General features: G+C 50.3%; 1 protein-coding gene and 1 long non-coding RNA gene across 4 annotated transcripts; one reads left to right on the top strand and one right to left on the bottom strand.

Annotated features, from left to right (window-relative positions):
* The first annotated feature begins 794 nt into the window (after window positions 1-794).
* On the top strand, window positions 795-18830 carry VEZF1 (vascular endothelial zinc finger 1). Of its 3 annotated transcripts, none has more exons than XM_088176843.1 (7): window positions 795-1057; window positions 6334-7031; window positions 7766-7829; window positions 8821-9004; window positions 10471-10692; window positions 12751-12795; window positions 16772-18830. In XM_088176843.1, exons 1-7 carry the CDS (start codon window positions 1025-1027, stop codon window positions 16942-16944), a joined length of 1419 nt encoding a protein of 472 aa, XP_088032969.1. In that variant the 5' UTR covers window positions 795-1024; the 3' UTR covers window positions 16945-18830. The 3 variants fall into 3 exon arrangements, with proteins under 3 accessions (XP_088032969.1, XP_014736668.1, XP_088032968.1); XM_088176842.1 differs by lacking the exon at window positions 16772-18830 and adding an exon at window positions 13152-15628 and having other exon boundaries at window positions 803-1057; XM_014881182.2 differs by lacking the exons at window positions 12751-12795; window positions 16772-18830 and adding an exon at window positions 13152-15628 and having other exon boundaries at window positions 801-1057.
* Window positions 14901-21302, bottom strand: LOC148221473 (uncharacterized). Its single transcript, XR_015807880.1, has 2 exons — window positions 21158-21302; window positions 14901-19402 (listed from the first exon to the last, which is right to left on the bottom strand). It is a non-coding gene; the product is annotated as an uncharacterized LOC148221473 (long non-coding RNA).
* Window positions 21303-27582: the final 6280 nt, after the last annotated feature.

Genomic DNA, 27582 nt, shown 5'->3' with positions numbered 1-27582 from the left:
TGGGGCCCGTCCTGCCGCCTGTCAGGGACGTGCTTGATGTATGTAAACACGTAATTAACGGTACGAATGTATTTAATTGCTCGTGGCTACGATTTGCATGCATGTGCTGCGCCGGAGATGCCTCAGGTACGGGCCAACCCACTCGTGTGGCGTCGTGGAGAAGTGCGGGGTCACCGCACGGCCCGAGCCCCCGGCGGGCGGCGGAGACCGGCGGGGCCCCGGGACAGCGCCGGGCCCGGCCCTCCTGGAGCCCGGCCAGGCGGGGTGCGAGGCAGGGTCGGCCCGGGGAGGCGGCAGCAGCCCCGGAGGGCTGAGGGCGAGCCCGCGTGGGCTGAGGGCGAGCCCGACTGTGCCAAGGTGGTGGCGGCGCCGGGCGACCCCCGGGGCAGCCCCGAGTTCACACCCCCCCTCCGCCCCCGGCGCTGCCGCCCGCCCGCACCCGCGGGCGAAGCCGCCCCCCGCCGCCCCCGCGGCTCCCTCCCTCCCGGCGCGGCGGGCGGGGGCGGCGGGCGGGGAGGGGAGAAGGGGCGGGCGGGCGGCTCGGCGGCCCCGGGGCCGAGCCGGGGCGGGCGGGCGGCGGCGGCCCCGGACACCTCGGCCGCTCCTCCATCTTCTCTCGCCACAGCTCGGCTTCCCCAGCCCGGGACCGGCCCATTGCCAGCCCCGCGGGGGGGGCGGCCGGCCCGCCGCGCCGCCCCGGCCCCGCCGCCCGCGCCGCCGCCCCGCCGCGCCGCCCCGGGCCCGCCGCCCGCCCCGCGGCGAGGGGAGCGGCGGGGGCGGCGCCGCGGCCGCCCGGGCCATCGCCGCCCCGCCGGGGCGCCGCGCCGCCGCCTCCCCCCTCTGGGCCGCAGTGGTGCAGCCCGAGGTTAGCGGAAGCGGCCGCTCGGCGCTGCCATGTTGAGCCGCCGCCGCCGCCGCCGCTTTGTTGTCGGCTCCATGTAGCTGCGGCCCGGGGGAGGGAGCGACGGGGGGACCGCCCGCCGCAGCCGCCGCCGCCGCCGCCCGGGGCCGCGCCGCCCCCGCCATGGAGGCCAACTGGACCGCGTTCCTCTTTCAGGTGAGGCCCCGCGGCGGCGGCGGCGCTGCCCGCGCCCCCCCTCTCTCCCTCCCTCCCTCACGGCCGCGGCCCCGCCGGTCCCCGCCGGGCCGGGCTGTCACTCAGCGCGGCCGCCCGGCCCCCGCCCGCCCCCGGCCCGGCCCGGCCCGGCCCGACCCGGCCCGCCGGGCAGCGCCTCACCGGCCCCGCGGCTCCGCTTCTCCCTCCTTCCCTCCTGCACTTTCTCCCTCCGCCGCCGCCCCGCAGCGCGCTCCTTCCCGCTTTCATTACAAACCACCGATATTCATATTTATGTTTTATTTTTTTCCTTCGCAAAACATAAGATCGCGGTTTATTTTATTTTATTTTATTTTTTTTGGTGTTTGCTTGTTTTTCTCTCTCTTCCCCCCCCCCGCCCAAAAAGAAAAACAACAACAACAGAAAAAAAAAAAAACCCTCACGAACAAAACAAAAAAAAACCAACCCCAAGCTTCCACCGGGCTCCAACAAAACCCCGATGGAACAAACGCCGTGTCTGGGAGAATAAATTAATCCCTCTTTAAACAGCCTGACTCAGGGCCGGCTGACGAGGGAGCTTGTTTTCTTTTAAAATAGGACGCGAGCGGGCCGGATTTCTGTAAAAACTGGCGAAATCCTAACGGGAATGGGGAGGAATAGGGACGGTGGAGCGTGCAACCCCTCCCTTTGCCAACTGAGTCACAATTTTCCCCCTTTCTGTCGGTGAAAGACTGACTTAAAAACACCGCTGTTTATGTAATTCCGAAGAAAATCCAATGTACCAGAAAAAAAAAAAAAAATCCTCGCCTGGCTTTTGTGAGCCTCGCGAGCCCTTTCGCACCAGATTGTTTTCTCCTGTTGTTTTTTTCTGAGCTGGAAAACATAAAATGTGTGATTGCAGCAGCAGCGGAAAAAAAAAAAAAAAAAAAAAAAAAAAGAAAAAAAAAAGCGCCCAGCACATCACCTTTCTCAAGGTAAAATAATCCTCTTTGCACGTTCCCGGTGGCGGCCGCTCGCTTCCTCACTGTCCTCGGAATTAAACCCAAACCCAACCCGTGACACGAGTTTGAAAACCTGAGTTGAATGAATAAATCCGCCAAGAGCGAGCACCATTCCTTTAGGGAGGAAAAATTCGTCCCTTGCAAGTACCAAGGGATGAGTCACTCGCTCGGGTTCTCTGCCTCCGAAAACACGCCGGGAATGTTCCGGGGAGCCGGTACCGGGAGCTGGGCGCTGGGTTTTCCGCTTTTCCGTGATGGATGCGGGTGATGCCATCGAGTTTGGCTGAGGTCTGGTGAATTATTTCTCACTCTAGTGGGCAGTTGTGATTCGCACGTAGGAAACTTCACGCTAAGAAGTTAATCTCCTTAGTTTAGGGCCATCTCCCTCCCAGCCGGGGCTGCTTTAGTGCCTTGCTGCCTCCCAGCTGAGCGTTTTCCAGGGGAAATTTTTTTCCTAGGCTGGCAGGACTGTATTGCAGCAGGCTGAGAAATGCCAAGTAATGCTTTCAAGTACGTGTCCAGCTCCTCGCTGCTCGTCCGTGTTTTTTTGAAGGTGCTGAGTTTTGAAGTAGTGATGTCACACGCTGATTTAGGAGTCAGCTTTGCTGCTTTTAATTAAGGAGTCAGCAGTTCACTTTCCGAACGTGCCACTCGGAAGCATCTTCATAAAACTGTGACGTGGAAATTTTCCTCTGATTTTTTTTTTTTCCCTCTCTAAATAATAAAGCTTTCAGAGCTCGTAATAAATGCCGGATATTGTTTCTTGAGTGGTTTTGTTAAAATCAATGATTTGGGGTGCCAGCATGCCAATGCACCCAGCAGAAAGCAGCACTGAGGTAGTCCTGATGTGACTTTCATTTTTCTTCTTCTCATTCTCACAGCAGCACATCAGCCCTGATCCAGCTGATTAGTTAAAACTAGTTAAAAAGCGTGGATTTAAAAGCCTCTCCCCAGTGTCAGTTAAATAACAAATGGAAGTGACTGAATATTCACACTCTTTCTTCCTGGGGGGAGTGTTAAACCAAGTGTGTGTTCCAGCTGGGACAGGATTCCTAAGGGACAGCTTTAATACGTGGAATTTAAAGTTGTAATTTTTAGCCAAATGTTTCTGGAGGAGGTTTCAGTGTCTTAATTTTAGTCCTGTAGCAGTGGGCTGTGCGACTGTAAATCGCTCCTTCCAAATAAAGTTGTTTGATTGTTTTTAGGTGGCATTTTGATGAATTGTATCCCTTTCCAAAGAAACAATCGTGCTACTGAATAAGCAGTTCTTGTTTGGATCTTCTCAGTCCCTAAAATGCATAGTTTGAAAACCACTTTTAGGATGTGCTCAGGAAGCGAAAGTTGTATCTGTTAATGTGAGGAGGACTCATCCATCAGATGGAGTGTTCAAGATATGACTCATGCTAATTTGTTGCTCTCACATTAAGGCTGGAGCACAAAAATATTTTAGCCTCTGGCATTGGAAGTTCACAATGCCACATCCTACACTCCAGGTCACGAATTGCAGGGGTTTTTTTGTTTACTGCGCCCCCAGGAGAGAAGGAATTAGTGACAGAACAAGGGGATTTTGCAGAGAGCCTGTCCCAGGCCATCAAAATATATCTCCAAAATGTTGACTTGACGTTAATGCTGGGTCAAGTAAACCCGTGGTCGGAGCCTGCATAACTGTGCCTGCCAGAGGCGTGCAGCAGGTGCTGGCTTCCCTTCTCCAACTGGGAGTTAAAAAAAAAATGCTGCCTGATCCTTTTTTAAAAGGCTTTAACGGCCCCTGGAAACTGAGGAACACAGCTCGTGGCAGAGGGGCTGCGAGGAGCACAGTGCTGCGAATAACACCGGCTCCCTGGGAACCAACATGAGCAGACTTATATAAGCAGCAGCTCCAGAGCCTGTAGCTTGATGAATATACATTGTTTTATGTCCACTGTCTCCATCGGATCTGTAGGAATAAGTGCATCATTACCTTGAAGTGCTGACGGTTCTTTGAGGCTTAAAAATATCCATAAACTGCCTAAGTTTGAACCTTGTCCAAAGGATTTGGGCTCTCCATTATCCGATCTGCTAGCTCTGCCTTTGAAATTGTATCTCTGGAGCTATCATTAGGTGCTCTGCAGTGTCTTCTGGTGCAGTTTAACAACATTGTTCAATGCTGATTTGAAGTTGTGAAACATTTCAGATTTTTTTTAAGTTAAAATTGTGTTGAAGTGCACAACTTGCTCAGTATTGTGCTGTCGGTGTGTATCGTGCAAGCTCTTGCTTTCATGCAATGTGGAAGTGTCAAAACCCTTTTAAAAAACGTGGAAAATAAATGGTTGAAAATCCACGATTGTCACTGAAGTCAGGGAAAAAGTTCAATGGAGCTGCTGGAGCTTGTGCCGTGCCCTGATTTAGCAGCGTCGCCTCCAGGAGAGTTCTGGATCCAGCTCTGCAATCGCTCCCTGAAATAAAGCAGCCCCTGGGGCTGTTGTTTGAGGTGGCTGCTGTGGCCAGGCAGGTGTGCTAATACCCAGCCTACCTGTTGCATCCTGAGCTAAAAAGCAGATAAACACGGACAGCCTGGCCTGGCTCCTAATGATTCCCACAAGTTTTGTCTCCTGTTAACGGCCGGAGTCCAGGTTTTCTCCTGTGAACTCTTTTCCTGTCAGATAGGCTTGGAGTGTTCGGGAGCTTGTATTCCTTCCCGTGTGGGTTAGTGCTGGTATCCACCCATGGCTTTTATCCAAAGATCACTAGCATCACACTCCCAAAAAGTGAGATTGGAGTGATGCAGGGGCTGCCCCACAGCAAGGGAGAGATGCTCTGGGAGGGCTGTAGTCCCTGTTGCCATCCAGAGAGGCAAAGTACCCAGGATACAATTAGGAAAAGAGCCCAAAGTGAGCTTCTAGAAATACTGGCTTGTCCAAAGGACGTGTTGAAATGGATTCCCATGGGAAGAGCATTACCCTGAGTGAGCTTCCTAGTCCTGTCCACCCCAGCAGATGTAAAAGTAGACAGGTCAGGGTCGTGCACTGGCACAGTGTTTTAATCAGCTCTCACAGCTTTGAGTCACGTTATTTTGTGAGGAAAACCATAGGAAAGGAGTCCTGGAAGGCTGCAGTACTGATCTAATGGGAATGCAAGTTTCCCCAAACTCAGCTTCAGGCCTGGCACGCTGCGTTAATAACGAGCCTGATTTAAAACTGGTCTGATGAGACCGAGGCACATCTTGAATACAGATGCACTTAAACTGGCTTAAGGTGCTGGAGTGATTTATTTTAATGCTCCATTAGGCTGAATTGGTCTGTGTGGTTTCTAAACCACATTAAAATTGTATCTGCCAGGGTTTTGTCCCAGTCTGACTGGATGAGTTTTAATAACGGTGTTTCTGCCTTAGAATAACCACGCGTGGTGCAGCACAGCCCGTGGCAGGCAGGCTGCAGCTCAGCTGAGCAGTGCTGCCTTCCCTTCCCTGGAGCTTCTGCCACAGATTCTGTAGTTCAGAGTTAGTTGGTATTGGCTGCTTTCAGACAGCTTTCAGGGCTTATTCCCAACACCCCCAAACCGTGTTCTCCAGCATCTCTAGATGTCTCCCAGTGTGTATCGATCAGCTTCTCTTCCCAGCACAAAGTAGCTGCTGACGAGGAGAAAAAGGCTGTGCCGCTATTCTTGTTAGTTCCAGACGCAGAGAACACGGTGGTCAGTGGATAAATGCATCAGGACCCTGCTAAATATAGAGATGTGGCTTTAGACAGCTCCCGATTCCAGTTGCTTTGGTTTCAGTGCTGGCACAGGGGTATGAACACAACTGTTTAAATAAGACGCCTTATCGCATCCTGGCTCTCTGTGGCTGCAGTTCAATTCTCAGTGTGCACTGAGCTTGGCTTAAAGGTGGGGCCTGATTTTGCAACTCCTGTCAGTACCTTCATCCTCTGCAGAGACAGTCCTGAGGTGCCATCTGATACGATCATTAGCAGAATGAGTTATCTGTTACGTAAAGATGAAATGCTGTTACTAAAACATCTGACAAGCACCTAGTTGCCTTCCATAAAAAGTTGCCCTCCAGAAACTTAATAATTCCTTGATTGTTGTGCTGTGTGCTACACTTACCACAGGATCTGCGCAGCCAGGGCATTGACAGCGCGAGCCGTTTATCTTGTCCAAAACCAGCATTATGTAACCTTCCCCTGTTGTTCCCTCCATGGCTTTTGGTCTAGAATGTGCTTCCCTGTCGTTTGTAAATGTTCTCACCGTGCCAGAGCGAGCACCCATCCAGAGAATTTAAGTGTGAATGTTTGGTTTTAGGCACACGAAGCCTCCCATCACCAACAGCAGGCAGCACAGAACAGTTTGTTGCCTCTCCTGAGCTCTGCTGTTGAGCCACCCGATCAGAAGCCGATTCTGCCCTTACCAATAACGCAGAAACCTCAGCCTGCACCAGAAACATTAAAGGATGCTATTGTTGGGATTAAAAAGGAAAAACCTAAAACCTCCTTTGTGTGCACTTACTGCAGCAAAGCTTTCAGGGACAGCTACCATTTGAGGCGTCACGAGTCCTGCCACACAGGGATAAAGTTAGTGTCACGGCCAAAGAAAACTCCCACCACAATGGTGCCCCTTATCTCGACCATCGCTGGTGACAACAGCCGGAGTTCGCTGGTTTCGACTATCGCAGGCATCCTGTCCACTGTCACTACGTCTTCCTCTGCCACCAACCCCAGCAGCAGCGCCGGCGCCACGGCCATGGCGGTGACGCAGACGGTGAAGAAGCCCAGCAAGCCCGTGAAGAAGAACCACGCTTGTGAGATGTGTGGAAAGGCCTTCAGGGACGTGTACCACCTCAACCGGCACAAGCTGTCCCACTCGGACGAGAAACCCTTCGAATGTCCCATTTGCAATCAGCGCTTCAAGAGAAAGGATCGCATGACCTACCACGTGAGGTCCCACGAAGGTGGCATCACGAAACCCTACACCTGCGGTGTTTGTGGAAAAGGCTTCTCAAGGTACCATGTAGCAAATCCCAGGCATGCTCCGCTAGTGGCTTTTCCTGAGCAAGAAGGGTTAAGCTGTGGTAGTGAGGAGCTGGGAGAACCAAACTTCTGAGGAGGTTGGTGAGGGGATAAAGAGCCTTGTCTGCCTTTAGGGTGGGGAAGTCTCCATCTGAGCAAGGTTAACAGTGGTCAGAAGTGGTCACTGTTTTAGGACAGTGGTTTGAAATGGTTTCTTGACCTCATGCAGGTCCCACAAGATGCGTGTCTGTGTCACTGGGGGTGGGCACTGAGCCCCTTTACCAGCCTTTGCCATGGTCTGTGACCAAATGGGACAGGGCACCTTATCTGTCACCTTATCTGTCACCTGGTCTTACAGCAGCATGGAGGGCACTGACAGCAGAGGTGAGCTTGCACTGCTGCTGGCTCTGTTTGTACCTGTGCTTGCAATAGACAAAACTTCAACCTTTAGAGCTGTTGCGCTCTCATCTTTACACAAGGTGTGACCAAACGTGCCATTTTCAGGTGTGTGAGGAGAGCAGAGTTAAGTTTTAAACCACAGGTTTGTTTTAAGCAGTGAGGTGTTGCAGTGAAGCCCCTGGTAGGTGAGGGGAAGGGATTTGTCCTGGCTGTCTAGAGGGATGGGGGCTGCAGGGAGTGACCAGCGTGGTGTCAGCACTGCTAGCCAAGGTGTCCTGACTCTGTTTGTAACAGTGTGCACTTTTCTCCTGTTCCTCTCTTTCTTGCAGGCCTGATCATTTAAGCTGTCACGTTAAACATGTTCACTCAACAGAGAGACCCTTCAAATGCCAAGTAAGGGCTAAAATGGTTTATTAAGAACAATACCTTATTGTGTCAGTAGTAATCAGGTGAATCTTTCCAGAACTGTATTCTCTCCTTTTGACTTTGAGAAACAAGTTTAGGAGTAAAGCCACATCTGCCACCACACCACAAAGCTGGAGTTCTGGTGGAACTTTAAAAAGATGCCATGGCTGGTTTTTTTTTAGGAAGATTAGAGGTTTTTTGCTTTCTTGGAGAACAGCATAGTTGCTCTGTTTTACCATATGCTTAACTTAGTAGTAGGATTGTAGCAGCATCCTCAGCTCAGTGCTCATTTCTGGGATAATGCGTGCAGTGTGTTTCTCAGCACCTCCAAATCAAATGTCTTTCTCAGCACATCTTTTTAAAATGGGTGGGAATGATTGATTCTGGATCTCTTATTTTGCTGGAAGGGGAAAGCAAGTTGTCATAAGTTGATGACTGAGTCTAGGAGAAATAATTTCATTGCCCTTGAACAATTAAGTGTTTTGCTTGGAGTATCCTTGCTTATTTCAACCTCTGTTTTAGTGACTTATCTTCTTAAATAAAAGCCTTGGGTAAAAACAATAGTGTTAGGAAAAGGTTTTGTTTCCATGTGCTGGATGGGAACAGAAGTAATTGAGCAGTGTAAGGTACCAAGTTCATATTTGTACAGTAAAATTACATTGGAGACCAACTTTGCCTGTTGTAGGTGTTTTTTATAAGCTCCTCTTGCATTGGTGGGTAAGGCAACCCACTGTTTTAAGGAAGTTCAAGCACTACAGAGTGTGATTTTTGTCCTGCTTGTCTCAGAAACGAATTCCATTCTCAGTCTCTGTTGAGTAGTTTGATTTTTGTTTCTCTATAAATACAGGTAAAACTCAAAGTTATCAATACACTTAGGATACTGTTAGGACCTGGAAGGTAACAGAGGCTCCCAGTGTGCCTGTAGGTGAGGCTGTACTGCTCTGTCTGCACCTCAAGTGTAACTTTGTCCTTCATCTAGACGTGCACTGCTGCCTTTGCCACCAAAGACAGACTGCGGACACACATGGTGCGCCATGAAGGAAAGGTATCGTGTAATATCTGTGGTAAACTTCTGAGTGCAGCATATATCACCAGCCACTTAAAGACACACGGGCAGAGCCAAAGTATCAACTGTAATACCTGTAAACAAGGCATCAATAAAAGTAGGTGAACGTTTTACAAACATTTCTAATAACAATGTGTTTGCGAAGGGAATTGCCTTTGATGACGTTAAAATTCAGCTACCTGTGTCAGTGTGGGTGGTCATACCTCTTAAAAGTAGATATTTAGTAACAGATCTGCTTCAGCTCAAGAATTGGCATGTGTGGAGTTGGTTTGTTACAAGACTGTGCTCTTATCCCTTGGGAATGCCCTGCAGTTCACGGCAGTGTCTCCTTTCTTTCTTGAAGAAAACAGTTCCCAAGTTTTCTCACCTTTTAAGTTCACGGCTACTTCCTGAACTGTGCAGGCCTAAAAGTCCAACAGATAGTTTGGAGATTTTAGACTATTTAAGAACTGCTAAGATCTGCCAGGTTTCAGTTCTGAAGCCTCATCTAAAGCTCATCAAAATCAGGAGGAAGATTTCTCTGCTTTCTCTGAGCTTTGACCCTGGGGCTCAGTGTTTCCTCCCCCAGGCACTAGCTGACAAGAAAAGGATTTAAATCCAGCCCTGATATGTTTTGGGCATTAATGGCATCTGACTGGTGTTGTACAGGAGGTCAGATAAGATGTTTGTAATAGCTCCTTCTAGACTTAAACTCTGTGGAAGTGCTGCAGTCTGGAATGCCTTGCAAGCAAATGAAGACTTGACTTTCAAATTTTCCCTATTAAAATACCTGTAACTTAAGTTAGCCCACATGGTTAGTAATATTAAACGGGTTTTCAGAGGAATAAAGAGGCAGAAGTAAAGAATGTCTTTGGAAACTTTGTCCTTAAAGCCTTTTAAACTGTATTAATTTACAACATCTTTGCAGTTCCTGTTACTCCTGCATAATTTGAAGGTACTGGGAATGTCTGAAATGCCTGATTGTTGAGCTTAGTAGGAAATTTGGATGTCAAGTATTTTTCAAGGTATAGGGTTACAACTCTGGCTTCCCAAGCCAGTTTGGTGGTGCTAAGCCAGTTCACATGAGGCATTTAGAGCAGTTGTTAGAGGTGGAAATGATGAGCTGTACTGTGGCCAGAGAGTAGTGACAGGCTGTTGTCTGATGTAAACCGAAATTTTTAAGTCATACTTGCAGTAAAAAGTAAAGAGGCTTTTTTATTATTCATTTCTAAGCTGGAGCTAAAGTTTAGAAAAAATGGAATCAGTTGGAGTTCTAGAGACTCATTGGAGTCTTTCACTTCATTCTTCCTAAATACAAACTAATTAATGACAAGTCTAATGACAGACTAATTAATGACATTTTTGGCAAAGCAGATGTTCTTGACTTACATTTTGGGTTTTAGCTCTTGGAAAAGTAGCTTTATGAAGCACAGAATTAATGATACTGTTTTAAACACCTGTGTGATGTTGTTCTCGGAATCCTGTAAGATTCCACATGCTCTTTGTAGAAGTTGCCTTTGTGACCTCAGCAGAAAGCAGAGTAACTTTTCAAGGTGAATTTGTGTTCTTACTTGATTGGCATAGCATGCATGAGTGAAGAGACCAGCAACCAGAAACAGCAACAGCAGCAGCAACAACAACAGCAGCAACAGCAACAACAGCAGCAGCAGCAGCAGCAGCAGCAACAACAGCAACAGCAGCAGCAGCAGCAGCAGCAGCAGCAGCAGCAACACGTAACAAGTTGGCCTGGGAAGCAGGTAGAGACCCTGAGATTGTGGGAAGAGGCCGTCAAAGCGAGGAAGAAAGGTAAAACAAACCAATATTGACGTGCTTGGGTTTGTGAGGTAGTGGAGTTCACAGTCATACAGGGAGTTTAGGGTGTCAGGAAGGATGTCTTACACGAGTTTCATTCTTAGAAGTCATAGCGAAGAGAGAACAGGAGAAACAGCCCCAGGTTAGGCTGTGTTTAATGGTTTTATGCTCATGACTTGCTGCCTTGGTCTCTGTGCTTGCCTGTGTCCTTAGAGCCATCAGTTGCAGAGGGGAGCTTGTGTCTGCTCCAAGGCAGGAGTGTGGGCTTTGGCTTGCATGTGGCTTTTAGCAGTGTTTATTTATTTACCCTATTTCCTTGTGCACACACACACACACACACCCTGTATTGATCTGCACCAGGGTGCATGTGTGTGCTTGCTTGTCCTGTCATCTTGTCTCTCCCAATTTATTCCATCTGCTCTGTCATCATGTAACTGTCTTTGCATGTAGACCTCAGAGAACTTTCTTTCTCTCTCTCTCTCTGTTGCTTTTTTTTTTTTCATTACAAAATGAGGTAATCAGTGATCCTGTTTCTCATCAGTGCTGGCTCACAGCTTACCTGTGCTGATGTAATTGAAGTGGAATTGCTGTTGTTGGTCATTGTGTCAGTTTGTAGAGAACAGATTGCTTCAGTTTAGTGGTTTTAGGATACAGTAGTTTAAATTCTCCCATTACTGCTGCTTATTTGTTTCACAACAGTTTGATTATTAATGCCCATCATGTGACTTCATGGATTACATGTTTTAGAAGTTCTTAATCACTACTGCTTACTGTTTTTCACTGGCTGTTTTTAGGAATGCTTTTGACTCACCTTATTTTTTCCTTTTCTCTCAACTTTCCTTTCAGTTCTTCAATCTGTTTTTGTTTTCTAGGTTCTTGTTTGTGTTTTAGGCTGCTTGCTTCCTTTCCCCTTGTTATGCCAGTAATTGAATTCTGTGATCAGACACTACAGAAACAGTTTATTAATGTTAACATGTGATAACAGAAACAGTGCATATCATCAGGCCACTAAATAGATAAAGCAAATAATGTTGGATTTAGAAAATCTCTGAAAATTATTTTCTGCTTGTTTTTTTCTATGTCTTGTTTCCTTTTCCTTTCTTACTGAGAATGTTGAATATGCTTTAACAGAGCAGTGGTTTGGGGCAGGATGGGGGGTGAGGGGGGTGGGTGGGTAGCAGTGGTGTCATACTGGTGCTTTTAGCTTAACTGGGGAAGGGGCATGGGTGGGCTGTGTCTCTGGGTGTGACTGTGCTTGAAGGTGAAGTTAGACCAGTCAGTGCCATGCCTGAGCTGTTCTTTCCATGCTGCTTCTCCTGTGCTAGTTCCACTTGTGGTGCCTTTACAACACTAGATGGGATTTTTTTTTTTTTTAATCTAGTACAATTCATTTTCGCAATTTTTATTTTTTTTTTTTTACTCTTTCCCTTCCTCTCCACCCCTCCTAGCTGTGGACTTTGAAGAACCAACAGTAACCCTTGAATGGGGCTAATGTTGCTTTCAAAGTTACATTTGTATTGCCCCAGAGGCAAAGTGGACTCTTTGCTCTCGGCTTACCTCTGACACGTGGGTGTAACTGAGCCTGGGGTCCTGCCCTACAAATGTGGAAGCAGACACGGCTCAGTAACATTTCTGCAGAGTGTATTTTCCCAGGTTTCTTTAGCAGGCAGCCCTTCCCTGTTCCCCGTTCCCGTTCCCGGAGCCTCCCGGTGTGGGCAGCCGGCAGGTGGTGCTGATGGATGTGCAGTGATTCCCGTCCCCTCCCCGCTCCCAGCTCGGCCTCCTGGGTCTCCCTTGCTCTGCACTTCGGTCCTGCTTGCTGCAAACCCCCCCCAAAACCCCCCAAACCTACGTGGTGTGGTGCTGTAGCTTATGTGAAAGCTGGGGAGCTGCTGGGGGTTGAGGGATGTGCTGCTGGGGTAGCCTTGAAGTAGAGGTACTGTGAGCAGTTTAGCAGTTTAGCAGCAATAATTAAGACTGAAATAAGCAGGTAAATATTGAAACGAGCTTTGCTTATCAGTCCCTAATAATGACTTTTTAAAACCTTCACAGAATGTCAGTTCACCTTTGAGAAGGCTATAGAGTACGTACCATTCGGTATGTACACTCTCTCCTCTATTTCTACTGTTCCTCTTGGGAGGATTTTTTTGATTGTACAATACTGTTTTTATGAACATGGAAACCCTCTTGCTAAGACAACCTCACTTGACTTCTCAGGAAAAAAAAAAAAATACTCAATTGAAATGACCTGCATGAGAGTTTGTATTTCCTGTAGGCTATAGAATGTTAACAGTTTTAACTTACTAATAATACCTAAAGAAAATTATTCCAGAATTTGTACCTGTTCTTGTTTGGTTTTTGGGTTTTTTGTTCTGTTCTGTTTTGTTTAAAATCTTGTCCATGGTTTTTTTATGTGTTAAAAACTTTTTGTCTTTTTTATGTCTCATTTTTAGAAGCTGCTAACTTGTGCCAAACCTCCACTGCTGCTACTACGCCTGTGACTCTTACTACTCCATTCAATATAACGTCCTCTGTGGCTTCTGGGACTATCACAAACCCAGTCACAGTGGCAGCTGCAATGAGCATGAGAAGTCCAGTAAATGTATCAAGTGCAGTTAATATATCCAGTCCGATGAACTTAGGGCATCCTGTAACTATAACCAGTCCTCTGTCCATGACCTCTCCATTAACGCTCACCACCCCGGTGAACCTGCCCACCCCGGTGACGGCTCCAGTGAACATAGCACACCCCGTCACCATCACGTCCCCCATGAACCTGCCCACCCCCATGACGCTGGCTGGTCCCCTCAACATAGCCATGAGACCAGTGGAGAGCATGCCTTTCCTGCCCCAGGCCTTGCCCACCTCTCCTCCCTGGTAAACAAGTTCTAAAACAGTATTAAAAAGGATTAAAATGGAATCCTTACCAGCAGTTCTTTTTTGGGTTTTGTTTGGTTGGGTTTTTTTTTTTTCTGTTTTGTTTTGTTCTGTTGGGTTTTTTTGTTTTGTTTTGTTTTGTTTTGTTTTAGTTTATAATAAATTCAGACTAAGACACTGGGGCAACATCATCAGAGACCACAGTAGCATCTTCCCCTTGATTTGGCTCACATGGTTCAGGCTTGAGTTTCACTGGAGCACTTCATTTAAAGTAAGTTTTACCTTGTAGCTGACTGATGCTGAATTAGAGCAGATACTTATTTGCCAGAGTTTAAAAAAAAAAAAGGAAAAAAACAACAAAAAAAAGGTAATTAAAAAAACAGTTTTATGTTTTATCCCCTCAAATTATAACTTAGAAAATTATTTTAAACTAAACACTAGCGAAGACCCCTCTGTATCTGTGACAGGGTGGATGGCTCATTTTAACCTGCCAGGCAAGTCCACTGTTTCTGAGCTAGTGTAGAACCTTTGTCTGTGTTGATGTTTTTGGTTTTTTGTTTTTTTGGTTTTTTTTAATGAGTAAATGCATTACAATGTTGTCATTTAAAAAAAAAAAAAAAATGCATTTTTGGAGAAAATATGCATTTTACCTTTGGGAATATGGTAATTTCAGGCAGCATTCCCTATGGGAAAGGTGATACCAGCTCTGATATGCAAAGCATATGATAACTTATCATTCTAACTTCAACATATAATAGGGATTGTGACCTGATATTTGGAGATGTAAATATTACCCAACATATTACCCTAAGGGAATAGAGCATTGTAGTCAACATTTTTTTTAAAAAAACTGTTATTGTTTGGTGAGAAACAGCCATGGCTGACAGAAGAGGAGTCGAAATGTATGTAAACATGGTCTCTGAACAGTCAGACCCCCATGGGACTCTTATCTAGGAGCAAAAGGAGTGCTTGGAAACTTAAGGAAAAATTGCTTTAAGCTGGAAGATTCTGGAGGCCCTGGGTGTGATTTTTATGCCCTCTGCCTCCCAGTCAGAGCCTGCTGGTGTTTCAGCAGGGGACAGACGTGTTAGTTGTTCACTAGAAGTTTTGTCTTATATTAAATTGTATACAGTTTTTATTCTAACCACTAACTAGGTAGGATGCCCCTCCAGGACAAGCAGAGAGCGTCTTTTAATTTCTCCCCTATTTCTTAATCAAGTGTTGTGCAAATCTGTTCAACTTTGTAAATATTTGCAAACATCATCATTTTTACGTTACTCTTCTATTGTGTTAACACATTTCTATCAATTTGTGGGAGTTCTGGGGTGCTGAGCTGTCCAGCCCAGAACTGCTCATAAATGGTCACACATGTTTAAAGCTACATGTGCTTTTTTTTCTTAACCTGTTTATCTGTACATAAAGTAGAAAGCAAAGTCTAGGGAAACAGATATACTTTTTAGACTATCATGTCACATATTCACATTTTTAAAACTTTGTTTAAAAAAAAAAACAAACCACCCTAAACCCAACCTCTACATTAAATAAAAAAAAAAAAAAAAGAGGAAAAAAAAAAAAAGAAGAAATTACAGTTGAGATGTTTTTATCTTAATGAAGTTGAGAGCTCTGGAGATTAGCGTGTGCATTTTCACAGAGTGCTAGCAGGACTGACCAGTCACACTGGACTGCTTCTGTTCCTCCCCGGCCGTGTCCGTGCGAGCAGTGATTGCCAGGCTGCTGGCTCAGGTGACAGGTATCTGTATCCTTACGTGAAACTGTTCTAGGGGCTTGGACTACATAGTAAAAACAAAAACAAACAAAAAAAAAATAATAGAGCTTAGTGTAAAATAATTTTATAAATGATCTTTTGTACTTTAGGACATCAAATTGTACAACTTTTGTATATATAAAAGCTTAGGAACTTTCTGTTTAGCAGAAAGGAAACACATTCCTACACTTTTAATGTATATGTTTGTTATAATGTCCATGTAAACATATGCCCTATGTTTGTGCCTTTTAATTAGTTTGTCTCAATAAACAAAAATGTAGAGAAGAATATGTAGCTATGACTTTGTTACCACTGTTCTTACTCCAGGTGTGTAGAGGTTTTTGTTTTGGCCCTGTGTAGAGCCCGGCGTGCACGGCATGTCCCCAACCACCCCCGCTGCCCCGGCCCCGCTGCCACCTCCACACCGTCCTGCATGTTGGGACCTGTAGCTCCCCAGCCATCTCTGTCATCCCTGGCCACCACACCACCTTGCACCAGTTTCCCAAAGTAGGTATAGCCTTCTGGGTCTGGGTAACCACAGTGATGACCCTTAGATGAAATTTGGGTATCCCTGAGCTTAAAGAAAAAGAAAACAAAAAAGAGAACAAAAGCATTAAAAGCCAATATGAAAATGTGTACTAGAAGTGGTTATCTATGAATTACTTACAATAAACAGGTGTGAGACTTAATTGTATGTTGTCAATTACTGCAGTATTGACAGTGGGTCCCTTGTACAGCCAGCTGTTATTTTTATCCCAGCAGTGTAGCAGTAGAATAAACACATTAAACACCGGCAAGGAAATTTTTCACCGTGACAGAGGCTTCCCAAACCACTAACCACGGTGCTCTTAGCGTGGCGTAGGAAAAGGGCTGTTTCCTTTTTATTTTATGTTGGTTCTGCTCGACTGTACCTGGTTTATGTCCACAAAGCTGCATTAGCTAATTGTCGACCTGTTTCATTTGTACTTGGGTAAACATTTGCTTTGTACCGTGTATTAATGGGTCCGAGGTGTGCTCCTCCGCTGTCTCAGTGCGGACATTGACTTCGCTCTGTAATGCCATCCTTGCAAATACATTAAGCTGTTTTTCTGACAAACAAAAGCTACCTGGTCCAGTAGTTTATATGACGTGCATGTCCCTGCTAATCCATGTCCGTGCCCGGGGATCCGCGGGCACCTCGCGCCTCCGAGTTAAGGCTCTGAGAAAATGGTGGATGTGAAGAACAGATGCTCCTGTTACACCGAGTTAGTTTCTATGCAGCTGATGCGCTTAGCCTAGTTTATTTCATGGAAACTTTTAAGCTGGATGGAATCCAACATCCAGGGAAGCCTATTGCTGCCGCTGGTTCGAGTGGGGTTTATATCGAGCCCATTCAGGTCTCCGATTGCAAGGAGTTCAATAGGGGGTTTATTTTTTTTTTTCCTTCTGAAGTTTCCGTAAGCATTCAGCGTGAGGTGAATGGCTTAGCACCGGCCGAGAGTTTGAGAGTTGAATTTTGCCTTGGAAGGATGTGTGCCGTGGAAAGTCAGAGCAGTCAGATGGAGGGCACGGAAAGGCATCCTCCGGGCAAGGAGAGCTGTGGGGAAGAGGCCACGGGGACGTAAGTATTGCAGCACAGCCAGCCACGCTGCCAGAAATGGTGTACAGGCTACAAAGGGGCTGCTCTTCTCTTATTTGGAACACCCCAACGCTTCAGAGAGTGCTTGAGGTGAAGAGAAATTTTGGATTCAACCTTTTTTTGAAGAGTTACACCTGAGTATTGTAAATTGGGAAAGTTCTGTTCAGTCATGACGGATCAGAGAGAAACACATTTTAGTCTCAGCATGCGAGTTTAATTCTATTAGCCCTTGATACAAATAAAACATTTTTTTTTCCCCTCTTACAAAAATTTTTTTCCTTAGAGAGGCAGAAGAAAGAAGTATTTAATGTGTTTGCATTTGACCACAAGAGGTTTAAAGAAAACCACCCAGACCCCAGTAAGCTGTTGAGCTGCAGCAATCCCAGGTTACATAAAGGGGCCGGGGCTGCTGAGGATTAGCTGGGGCATTCCGGGTGCTGATAAGCCTCCAAGTTCTGCTCGCTCTTCCCTCACTTTTATTTTAGAACAGCCACTCTGAGCTGTATCCGGAAAACAGCCTGGGGTTCATTTTCGAGGCTGTTGGGGTTAGATTCCCACCAAACAGAGAAAATTGGAATTTAAAGGATGCTCAGGTTTTTAAAGCATCGAGCACTGTGGTAGTTTTTATCTCAGGGTCCCTGTACAGGAGCTGAGTTGTTGAGAAATGAATGACAGTTTGTCACTGCTGGGCCCTTCCAAAAACTTCTGCCCTGCTTCATTGGTAGCTTAGTTTATCCAGCTCAAAAATAGATTTAACAGAATTTTCAAAAAGCAGCTATTAAAAGCACTTCAAGTTTTTAAATGCCATTGGGGTTTCAGTGCTTAAGTGGATCTTTTAACCAGTGTTTTTAGGAGAAAAAGTGTAAAAATAAATCTCTTTGTCTCCTAACTGTCAGAGAATAAAACAAATTAAACCTGATCCCCTTCTATTTGTGTAATTCAGCATGTTTATACTTCTTGCTTATCTTTGGATTGTTCACTCACAGCTCCCAGTGCAGCAGCCGAGGGATGACAGAGGAACTACGTGCTAATTTTTATGTCAAAAATAGCTTTCACCTTTAAAGGCACACGGCTCAGTGGCTGTTTTCTAATTACAAAAGGAATGCCAAAGCTTTTCCCGCGAATCCATTTTACAGCTGTGTTCAGATTGGACTGTCAGCCCCTGGTTAAAATTGAGTGCTGAGGTCCTGACCTAGAAACAAACCTTTTTTGGTATTGCTTTGGAAAGAGTATTTCAGTGCTGGAGGAGCTGAGCCAGGCTGTGCAGGCAGCTCGCCTGGCGACAGCCGCAGCCTCGCGTCCTTTCCTCGGACTCTGCCTCGTCCTGAAGCCCAAATCGGGACCACTGGGCAAGCCAGGCTTATAATTCTTAAAAAGAATAGATTTTGTGTCGTTGCTCTTCAGGTTTCTGGGCTAGTCAAGTGGAATGTGTCCCTGCTCTTGGTGGGGGCTTAGAATGAGATGAGCTTTGAGTTTCCCTTCCAGCCCAAAACCGTTCCAGGTTTCTGTGATTTTTAGAAGTCCCAGCTTTTCCTTTAGGGAAGTGTCAGCGCTTTCTGAAAACCAGACATTTGGCATCTGCAGTCACTGGATGTGTCAGAGCACAGACCTGGGCTTTCCTTGCAGAGCATTTACAATCACTCCTCCCAAACCGACCCATTTACTAAAAAATAGGGCATTTTCAGGATGTGTGGAACCTTTTGTTTACCAGAAAAGTCAGAAATATTCCATTCACCTTTTCACCCAGTTATTCTCACCAGCTGTCAAGATGAAATCATTTCTGTTCTGTGTTTTCTGTGCAAGGTTTGTTTTTCAGGGAACTACCAATTTTGTTGGAATTGGCTGAATTAAATTCACTATTTTAATTCTTCATAGTTGTGTATTTCTATGCCCATTTCTTTTTACTTCCTAGCATCATTAGCAGCTAAGACCCATATCAAAGGGATATAAAATTGCCTGTTTTCCCTGAAACAAGCCTGGATTAGGAGGAGACTGCAGCCACCAAAGCTCACTGCAAGGCGCTGTGCCTCGGAAGAGTCTCATCTGTGCTAACTTGGGGAAGAGAATGATGAGGCACATGTTCAGTAGGCGCTGAAAACTGAAGGTTTGCCTCCAGTATTTCCACTCTTACTCTGTGTTCCCTGTCAGTCTTCCACATCTTTAGCAGGACTGCTCAGCTCCCAGACACAGATGAAACGATGGAGTGGAACAAGTCTCATCATGAAGAGCTGTCCTGTGAGAGCTCTGGACCATCCTGCACATATGCTCGAGCTCCAGCACCCACAGCCGTGTACCCGAGCAGTGTCTGGCTGTGGCAGGGTGCTGTGGGAGGCCGTGGTGCTCAGAGGTGTGGAGTTCTTCCAGCAGCATGTCTGGAAGGTTTGGAGAGCTACGAGGGAAGTGGAGGCTCTGAGCTGCTGCCGTTCGTGGTCTCGCTCTGGTCTCTGTGGAACGGGAAGTGTTTTCCCTGTGTAAACTGGCTCCTGTAATTTGTAAGAGGAGATCGCTTCCCGTCCGGAGCTGTCAGCCAGAGCACGCAATACGGGGACGGCTGTTTTCTGTCTGCTCCCAGTGATGCTTGGTTATAACTCGTCTGGGATGTTCAGCTGTGGGCCAGCAGTGCTATCTCTCCTTCCTAACCACCAGACTGGAGGTCCAGGCTCCAGGAGCCTGGGACACTCCAAAGATGTGGAAGAGGCTGAGAGCCAGCCTGGAAATCTGGGATCCATCCATCCATCCATCCATCCATCCATCCATCCATCCATCCATCCATCCATCCATCCATCCATCCATCCTCGGGATGCTGCTCCCTCCACACACAGCCCCCCAGGCCACTCAGGGCCGGAGGTACCGACCCCATGGCTGTAGGCGCTGGGAAAGCCTGGGGACAACGGGGGGACCCCGAGATCCCCAGGACCCCCTTAGGGCTGTCTCACCTCGGGGAGCGGCGGGGCCCGGCCGGGCCGAATCGAGCTCCGAGCTCTCCACACGGGGGGACTCCGGTCCCGGGGGGGCCGCACTAGTCCCGAGGGCCCCTCACGCCCCCCGCCCCCGCAGCCTCTCGGCGCGGCCCCGCTCCCCGCGCCCCCCCGGCCCGGCCCGGCCCGGCCCCGGCCCCAGCCCCGGCCCCGCCGCGCCGCCCCCCGCTGCCGGGCACGGCCGCCCCCGCCCGCCCGCCACGTACGTCTCCCGTCCCGGCTCCTTTCCATGGTTCCCGGCGTGACTGGAGCCGCCCGCCGCCGCCCCCGCAGCGCGGCGCCGACCGCCGGTAAGGGGGGGCGGGCCGGGGCTCTTTGTGCGCCGGGCCGGGCCGGGCCGAGCCGGGCTGGGGCGGGCGGTGCCGCTCGGCCTGCGCGGGTCGGGCCCGGAGCCGCGCGGGCCCCGCCGGGGCTGAGGGGGAGCGGGGGCGCCGCCGGCTCGGCCTCTACCGGGGCCCGGGCGGAGCGGCGGCGGGACCGGGACCGGGGCCGGGGCCGGGGCCGCGCTTGTTGCCGCCGCTCGGCCGCCCCTCCGGAACCGGGCCGGACCGAGGGCTGAGGGCCGCGGCCCCGGCACGGCCCCGCCGCTGCTCCGGCTCCGCCGCGGGCCTGCGCGGGGCCCCGCGCCCGCCGGGCTCGGGAGGGTCCGGCGTGCGGAGCCCACAGGGCGGCGAGGGCGGCCGAACCCCCGGTGACGGGCCAAGGGTACCATCCCTGCGGGACCGAGGGTGCCATCCCTGCGGGACCGAAGGTGGCATCCCTGCTCGGGACCGAGGGTGCCATCCCTGCGGGACCGAGGGTACCATCTCCTCTCGGGACCGAGGGTGCCATCCGCTCGTGGGCCGGGCCGTGGCTGGCGGGCTCGGCCGTGGGGCAGGACCTGCGTCCCGCTCAGCCCCGCAGCATCGCCGGTCCCCAAGCTTGACCCCTCCGTGCGCTGGGGTTTTGGATTTGGTGGCTTCCTGCTGCTGGAAATTGTCCCTGTCCTCTGCGCTGTGTTCATGGAGCAGCACACCTCAGCCCCGCCATTCCCGCCGGGTGGGTCATGGCTTGGTGCAGGAATTGCCGGGGCTCTGATGTGCCACAGCAGTGGTGGTCACCTCCTGGGTGACCAGGGTCATTCTAGGGTCATTCGTGAGCCCCCAGCTGGGTGCCCAGCTCAGCCACATCTGTCATACTTCCTAAGGATGGAGGGCACCATCCGGCCAGGCTGATCCTCACCTGGGGTTCCTGTCCAGCGCTGAAATTGCTGCCAGTGGGTTGTGTGCAGACAGCGATGGAGGAGTCAAGTGCAAATCACCGCTCAAAGCGGCGCTCTCCTGCACCGTCTGTCTCTCAGGCGGGTTGGAAAGGCTCTTTTTTATTATTTTCTTAAAAAGCAGTGGAGTCGCACCTCCTCCTCACACCTCCTCCTGCTGCCGCCACTGACAACAAACACGGGGGCTGGAGCTGTAAGGATTTCCACGGGAGAACCACCATCCTGGGCTGACCCCTGAGGCTGCCGCTGGGGCTTTGCTGCCCCGCGGCTGGGGAAGCTGTGGCTTTCCTCACATCCTCCTCGTCCTCCTCCATCTCTAAGAACACAGACTGAAGCGGCATCTGCTCCGCTGAGAAGCTTTTTGTGGTTTTCACAGAGGTTTTCCTGTGGAAGCGCTCGGCAGGAGTGCAGCACTGGGGCAATGGGACCCCAGGGGAGCCCTGTGGGAGTGGAGATTGGCTGGTGCTGGTGGTGGGGCTAGTGGGGAGCTTTTGGTGGTCATCATGGCAGAGGAGACCCTGCCTCACCTCCTGGTAGCTGTGCACCTGTGGCCTTTCCCACCTTATTATCAAACCACCCTGTGCTGAGGCTGTGCCTGATGCTGGCAGAGCTTTGTGCACCAATCCCTGGCTGTCCACAGCCCATTCCTGGTGTCAAAGCATCTGTCAGCCAAAATTATTTCTCTCAGAGGTGACCATCTTCTTCCCAGCCACAGAGCTCCTGGGAAAGTTTGGACTTCTCCAACATTTTATTACAAAAGAGCTTTCAAATGAGAAAAAAATTAACAAAGCACACTGACACCTGACGGCGTTGGTGGCGTGGCTGAGCAGCTTTGCTGTGGCACCAGTGCTGTCCTTCCCTGAGCCCTGGAGAGCAGCAGCAGCAGGACAGTGGGTGCTGGCATTCAGAGTGGGATAACCAGGAGGGGATCCAGAGGGTCTGTGCAATCGGGGTAGGACGTGTGGGAAAGGGGCTCTGTCCTAACCCTGTGGGTGGACTCGCCTGTGGGGTGCTCGTGGTCAGAGCTGGGAGGCTTTGGGGCAGCACAAGGTGATGGTGATGATAACTGATAACTATAAAACAAGAAAAAAACCTCGAAATAATAGCACGGAGCCTTTCCCAGGTGTGTGAAGCAGAGATGAGTTCCTCTCTTGTTGTGGTGGCAACACCTCTGTCACCATGGCCACGGTGGTGGAGGGACATTGGCTGGAGCCTCACCTCTGCTCAGTGGCACTGGGCTTGAAGCAGCGGTGTGAGGACTGAGTTTTCCCAGGTCCCTGTTCTGGCTGTTCTGCCATTCCCTGGGGCCAGCACGGGAGCTGGATGGGCACAGCAGCAAGCAAGACAGTCCCTGAATGGAGAGAGAAGTTGGAAGGAGAAAGTAGCGCACCCAGCTGGGTGGAAAGCTGGCTGAAAACAACAGGAAATGAGAACAGGGGGAACATCTGGGTCCAGCTCTTGCACCACTTCCGACGACGGGCTCGGAGCAGCTGCTGCCTCTGGACGACAGCGCTGGTGACTCCACTCCTCCCTCAAGCATGGCATGTCCCCACCGCTGGAACCGCGGGTGTCCCGGCACATCGGCCACCAGCCACCCTCTCCCCCTGGCCCGGGGGTCCCGCGGTGCAGGGGGTGCCGGGGGGGACAGGCTGTGCTGCCCCCGGCCCGCCCCGCCGGCCGCCTTTGATGCGGGTGAGTGGCAGCTCCATTGTGGCCTCTTTGTGCCTCCCTCGGTTCTCCAGGTCTGCACAAAACCTGCCATGGAAACCAGAGCCAGCCGCTGCCCCAGGAAACCCGCAGGCGCAATTAGGAAATGCAAATAGGATCGCAAATTCCTGCCTCGCCTTGCAGGGCTCAGAAAGTTGTCCCTGGGCCACCGATGTCCCCAGGCCAGTGATGTGCCCAGGCCACTCGAGTCCCCGTCTGTGGGGATGGGGAAGGTGTCAGAGCAGGGCCAGACAGGTAGAGAGAGCTGGAGTGAGCTGCTTTTGGGGTGCCTCAGGCCCTTTTCTGATCTCCCCACGCTCGGTGGTGGCAGGACCGGGGCATCTCGACCCGTGCTGAGTGGTGACTCATAGGTGACAATATGACATTGACATTTTTTCCATCCTCTCTGTTGCCCAGCGACAAACAAACAAACAAGTGTATCTGAAAACTCAGAGTTACTGCCTTGCAGGAGCTGTCCCCTGTCTGGACCCAGGCATGTCCCAGTCCCTGGGGTCTGCCTGGATCTCTGAGGGTTGTTTTGGGGACATAGAACTGTCTCACAGCCCTGCTTGGAGGGTGCAAGCCTGGCAGAGGAAAGGCAGGCTGCCCACTCAGCAGTGAGGACCCTTCTCACCAAAGCACACTGAGAATAGATGGGAAAGGAGATAAAATCCACCCACAAATAACTTCAGGAAGCACAAACTCTTGAGGTCTTCCTTTCTAAGTGGCATTTATGAGCACTGGAGATGCTGGCTCTTCCTGGGGTCCCCAGAGCCGTGTGTGTGTGGGTGGAGTGGGGATAATGGAGCTGAGGAGGATGGAGAGTGGAGCAGTTAAAGGTGGATGCTGATCTGAGCCATTCCCCTCCCTGGAAGGAAGCAGTAAGGTTTTCTTTTCCATCTGCTGGAGGAGCCAGGAGCCAAGCCTGGCATGTGGAGGGCATCATCCACAGCAATAATCCATGTGAGGAATAGCAGATCCTTTATGCCCTGATCTGGTCCTAATCTACTGCTGTGCAACTTAAAACCAGGCCTTGTTGATGGCTTTTATTTTTCCAAGCTATAGCCCCTGGGTACTTTCCTATCGGGCACTGGAGTGGTGTGGTATGTACATCCCCATTAGTGGTACTTTTTTCCAGCCTCAGCCTGCTTTTATTGCTGGGAAATGAGCTCTGACTCCTGGAAGTGGTATTTCTTCCTTGTGCCTGACAGCTGGTCGATCCCTGCCCTCGCTCTCACTCCCCCAGGGAAGGCACACGCCGATGGATGGGCACACAAACACTGTGGGATGGAGTCTGGCCGCTGTCCTTGGCACAGGAAAGCAGAGCTGAGCAGGGGAAAAAAGGGAAATCATCCTCAGAAAATGGAGAGGACGGTGGCTGGAGCTCTGGTGATGGAGATGGGTCACCAGGAGCACGTGGTGGGGATGTAAGGCAGCAGTGGGGATAAGGGACAGCCTTTGGGGAGCATTCCCAGCTCCTGGAGCCTAAACTGCTCCTTCTAAAATCCTTGTGGCTTTTAACCTCCCTGGCTGGTGATTGCCGCGATCAGTGCAAATCAGCTGGGGTGGGATGTACCTGAATTAGTCATGCAAACTTAAAAATAATGGAAGAGAAGCAAGATGGGATTTTGAAGAAGAACATGACCCATTGTGGTGGCTGGGCCCAGCACGTGGCTGTTGACAAAGGGGGCAACAAGCAGAGCCACTGCTGGGGATCAGGATCCCTTTGCCACCCAGAACTGGGCTGTGCTGGCACAGGAGTGACTCTGCTGCTGAGGAGACTGAGAGTTTCTCTGAGCCTTGGCCTGGCTTCAAATCCAGGTTAGTGTCCCATGTAACTTCTGTGACGGAGCAAATTCTACATTCCTCCTTCCAGGGCTTTTCTCCACCCCTCAATCCGGGCTGTGCCGGGATGGAGCAGCCTGTTCTGGTTGGCAGGAGGAGCCTGACGTGGGGCCTTAATTAAATACCTGTCCCTGGTGAGGTGTAGCCTTTCAAGCAGGTTCTCCTCTGCTGAGCAATGTCACCCAGCACGAGGGAGGACAAAAGCCCGGCGCAATTACAGTGTGACACTGTGTGTGTCCCCAGGACAGCGAGGGTACAGCAGTGCTGGATTGTTGGCTCGGCACTTTCCTGGGATAGTGCATCTGCCATATGACTTAGTGACTCATAAAAACCCCTCCTCTGTGACTTCATTAGTCCCTTTCTTCCCTGGCTCTTGGCTCGCAGTGGTGAGAGGCTCTGTGGGATGAGCTGGGTTTGGGCTGGTCCTGCCCTCACAGGCTCATCCTGGCTGCCAGGGATGGGTGACCACAGCAGGTGCACATCAGGCAGTGACACTTTGTGCCGTGTATCACTGCTGTGCTGTGGTGCAAGGAGCTGGGGGAAGCGAGGAGGGAAGCCCTCATCCTCTCCCTGGGGACCCCAGAGGATGTGGATGTGGTGAGGGAGGTGCAGGACCTTCCCACAACACACATGGTGTGGAAACCCAGGGCTTTTCATCCTCCCTGGCTGTGGTTTGGTCCCCGAGGGAAGGGGGATCACAGCAGCTGCTCTGTGATCACCTTTAAATCTTCTCAGCAGCCCCTCTGGCCAGGGGCCTGTCCTGGTGAATAATTCACCGTGTGCTGGCAGGGAGAGTTTTTACTCCACTAATTTTGTTTCCATAGAAACTCGTGCGGGCTGTGCTCCAGAGCTTCGGGTGAATCAATACGGGATTTTTCCTTTGCACAGTGAGCCACGGCCCTTAAACCCTGACAGCAGGAGAGCAGCCACCAGAGATGCTGGAGGCTGGATCTGCTCTGCAGGGCCTGTCCCTGCCTTTATGGGATGCCCAGAGCCAAATCCTGCAGAGATTCTCTGCACCATCCTGGGGCAGGGTCAGCCCAGTCTAGTCCCAGTCCATTCCAGTATGTTCCTGATATGCAGAGAGATGGAGGGGAAGGGACTGCCTCTACTCGAGCTATTTCTCTCTTTTTCCCTCCCATCCTTTAATTTCTATGACCCTTGACCTATAATGGCAAATTAGCAATCAGATTCAGCCACTCTAATTATCCAGGGAGCAGGGTTGGCCCTGCCTCCAGCTGGGTTCATGTTCCCCCACTCCCCTTTATCACTCACTGCCCAAACCTAACCCAAAAATTGCCCAGCATCGTGTCCTCCACACGCCCTGCCCTGAGCCCAGTCCCCAGGGAATGCCACACACCTTTGTGTCCGCAGGAATTTTTATTCTCTTTCACTCCCAGCTGCTTCCCAGCGCTTTTGTGCCGGGCTGGGAGCACAAAGGGACAAGAGGGATAAGCAGTTCAAGTTGGGTTTGTGTGACATATGGCGTGAGGGCTTTGCGTGGCAGTGCTGGGGGGACAACAGCGGGCACAGGGGTGCCCGGGCTTCCCTCCTGCCAGCCTTGGCTTGGGTAAACTGAGGCAGGGAGTTCGGGATGGGCACTGGAGGCAGTGCTGGCTCCCGGCCGTGCCGCTGTCGCGTGTGCTGCTCCAAATCTCTGAGCTGATCGTTCAGCTGGGCACTGTGTGTTTGATGTCGGCGGTGAAAGCCAGGGGAGGAAAGGTCACCGACACCAGCCACCTCCTGCAATAATCTTATATCAGCCTCTGTGCTTTGGGCAACCTCTTGGATCTAATTTATTACATGTTGATGCGAGATAGAGTTGAAGAGAGTCGCAGTTAAAGCGTACAAAGGGATGCCGGGTCACTTTAATCGCTCACACTTGCTTGACCTATTTTTTTTTTTTTAATCCCTTCCTGGAAACCTTATTTCATGTTTGAATTCCCTCAACTATTTTAGGAATGTCGTCCTACCAAGATCAAATTACCTTCAATGAAACCAGCGCAAGGCGGCCTCGAAAGGCAGGCGACTTTGGGATGAGGATCTGGTGCTGCCTCATTAATGTGGGCTTAGTTTGGGGCGGGGGCTGTGGTCCTGCCGTGGAAAACGTGTGAAAGCCGGGGATTAGCGCTGCACAATGCCGAGGGGCAGGGGGGTGGCTCTGCCTGGCTTGGCACAGAGGGCTGGGGGCACCAGGACCCCCTGGCAGCCCTGCAGATCCTGCTGCATCCCGGCTCTGGCATCCTGGGGAAAGTGGGTGCTCTGGGTCCCCAGTGCAGCCCTGCCTGGCTCTCTGGTCCCAGCTGAGCGTGTCCCCCCGGGTTTTATCGGGGTGGTGGTGGTTTAGGAGCCAGCTGGGTGCTGTGCAGGGCCACCATCTGGTCGGCTCACAAAGGGCTGCCATCAATCTGTCGAGCTGTGGTGGGAGAGCAGTGGGTGCCCCGAGGCAGCAGCAGCCACTGCTGCATCTTTGAAATGTGGATATTGAGTGTTCAGAGTGCTGCAGCGTCCATGGGCTCCCCAGTACAGCCGTCAGGTGAGACTACCTGGGCAGGAATGCTGATGGTGCCGGGATTGGGATCACTCCATGGCTCTCCCTGTTCCTCTGCACTTGCCCTCGGAGCCCAGAGGGGAATTGGGAATTTCCTGTAGCAGAGAGGTACGTGCTGCACAGGTTCACAAGCAGGGCTTACTTGTGCTCGCCTCCCTGATTGCTTTTGCTTTTGCTTTTGAAAAGGGCTTAAACCCAGCCATTTTAATACTCGGTAGAACAAGTATTAAAGGAGATCCTCAGGTGCTTATTTGTTTCCATGAAAAAGGATTTGCTCAGAGCAAT

Source organism: Sturnus vulgaris, chromosome 21 (genome assembly GCF_052056855.1).
Source record: "Sturnus vulgaris isolate bStuVul1 chromosome 21, bStuVul1.hap1, whole genome shotgun sequence".
NCBI classification, from domain to species: Eukaryota; Metazoa; Chordata; class Aves; order Passeriformes; family Sturnidae; genus Sturnus; species Sturnus vulgaris.
The sequence above is the reverse complement of the archived record's forward strand: the minus strand, read 5'-3'. Positions and strand labels throughout refer to the sequence as shown.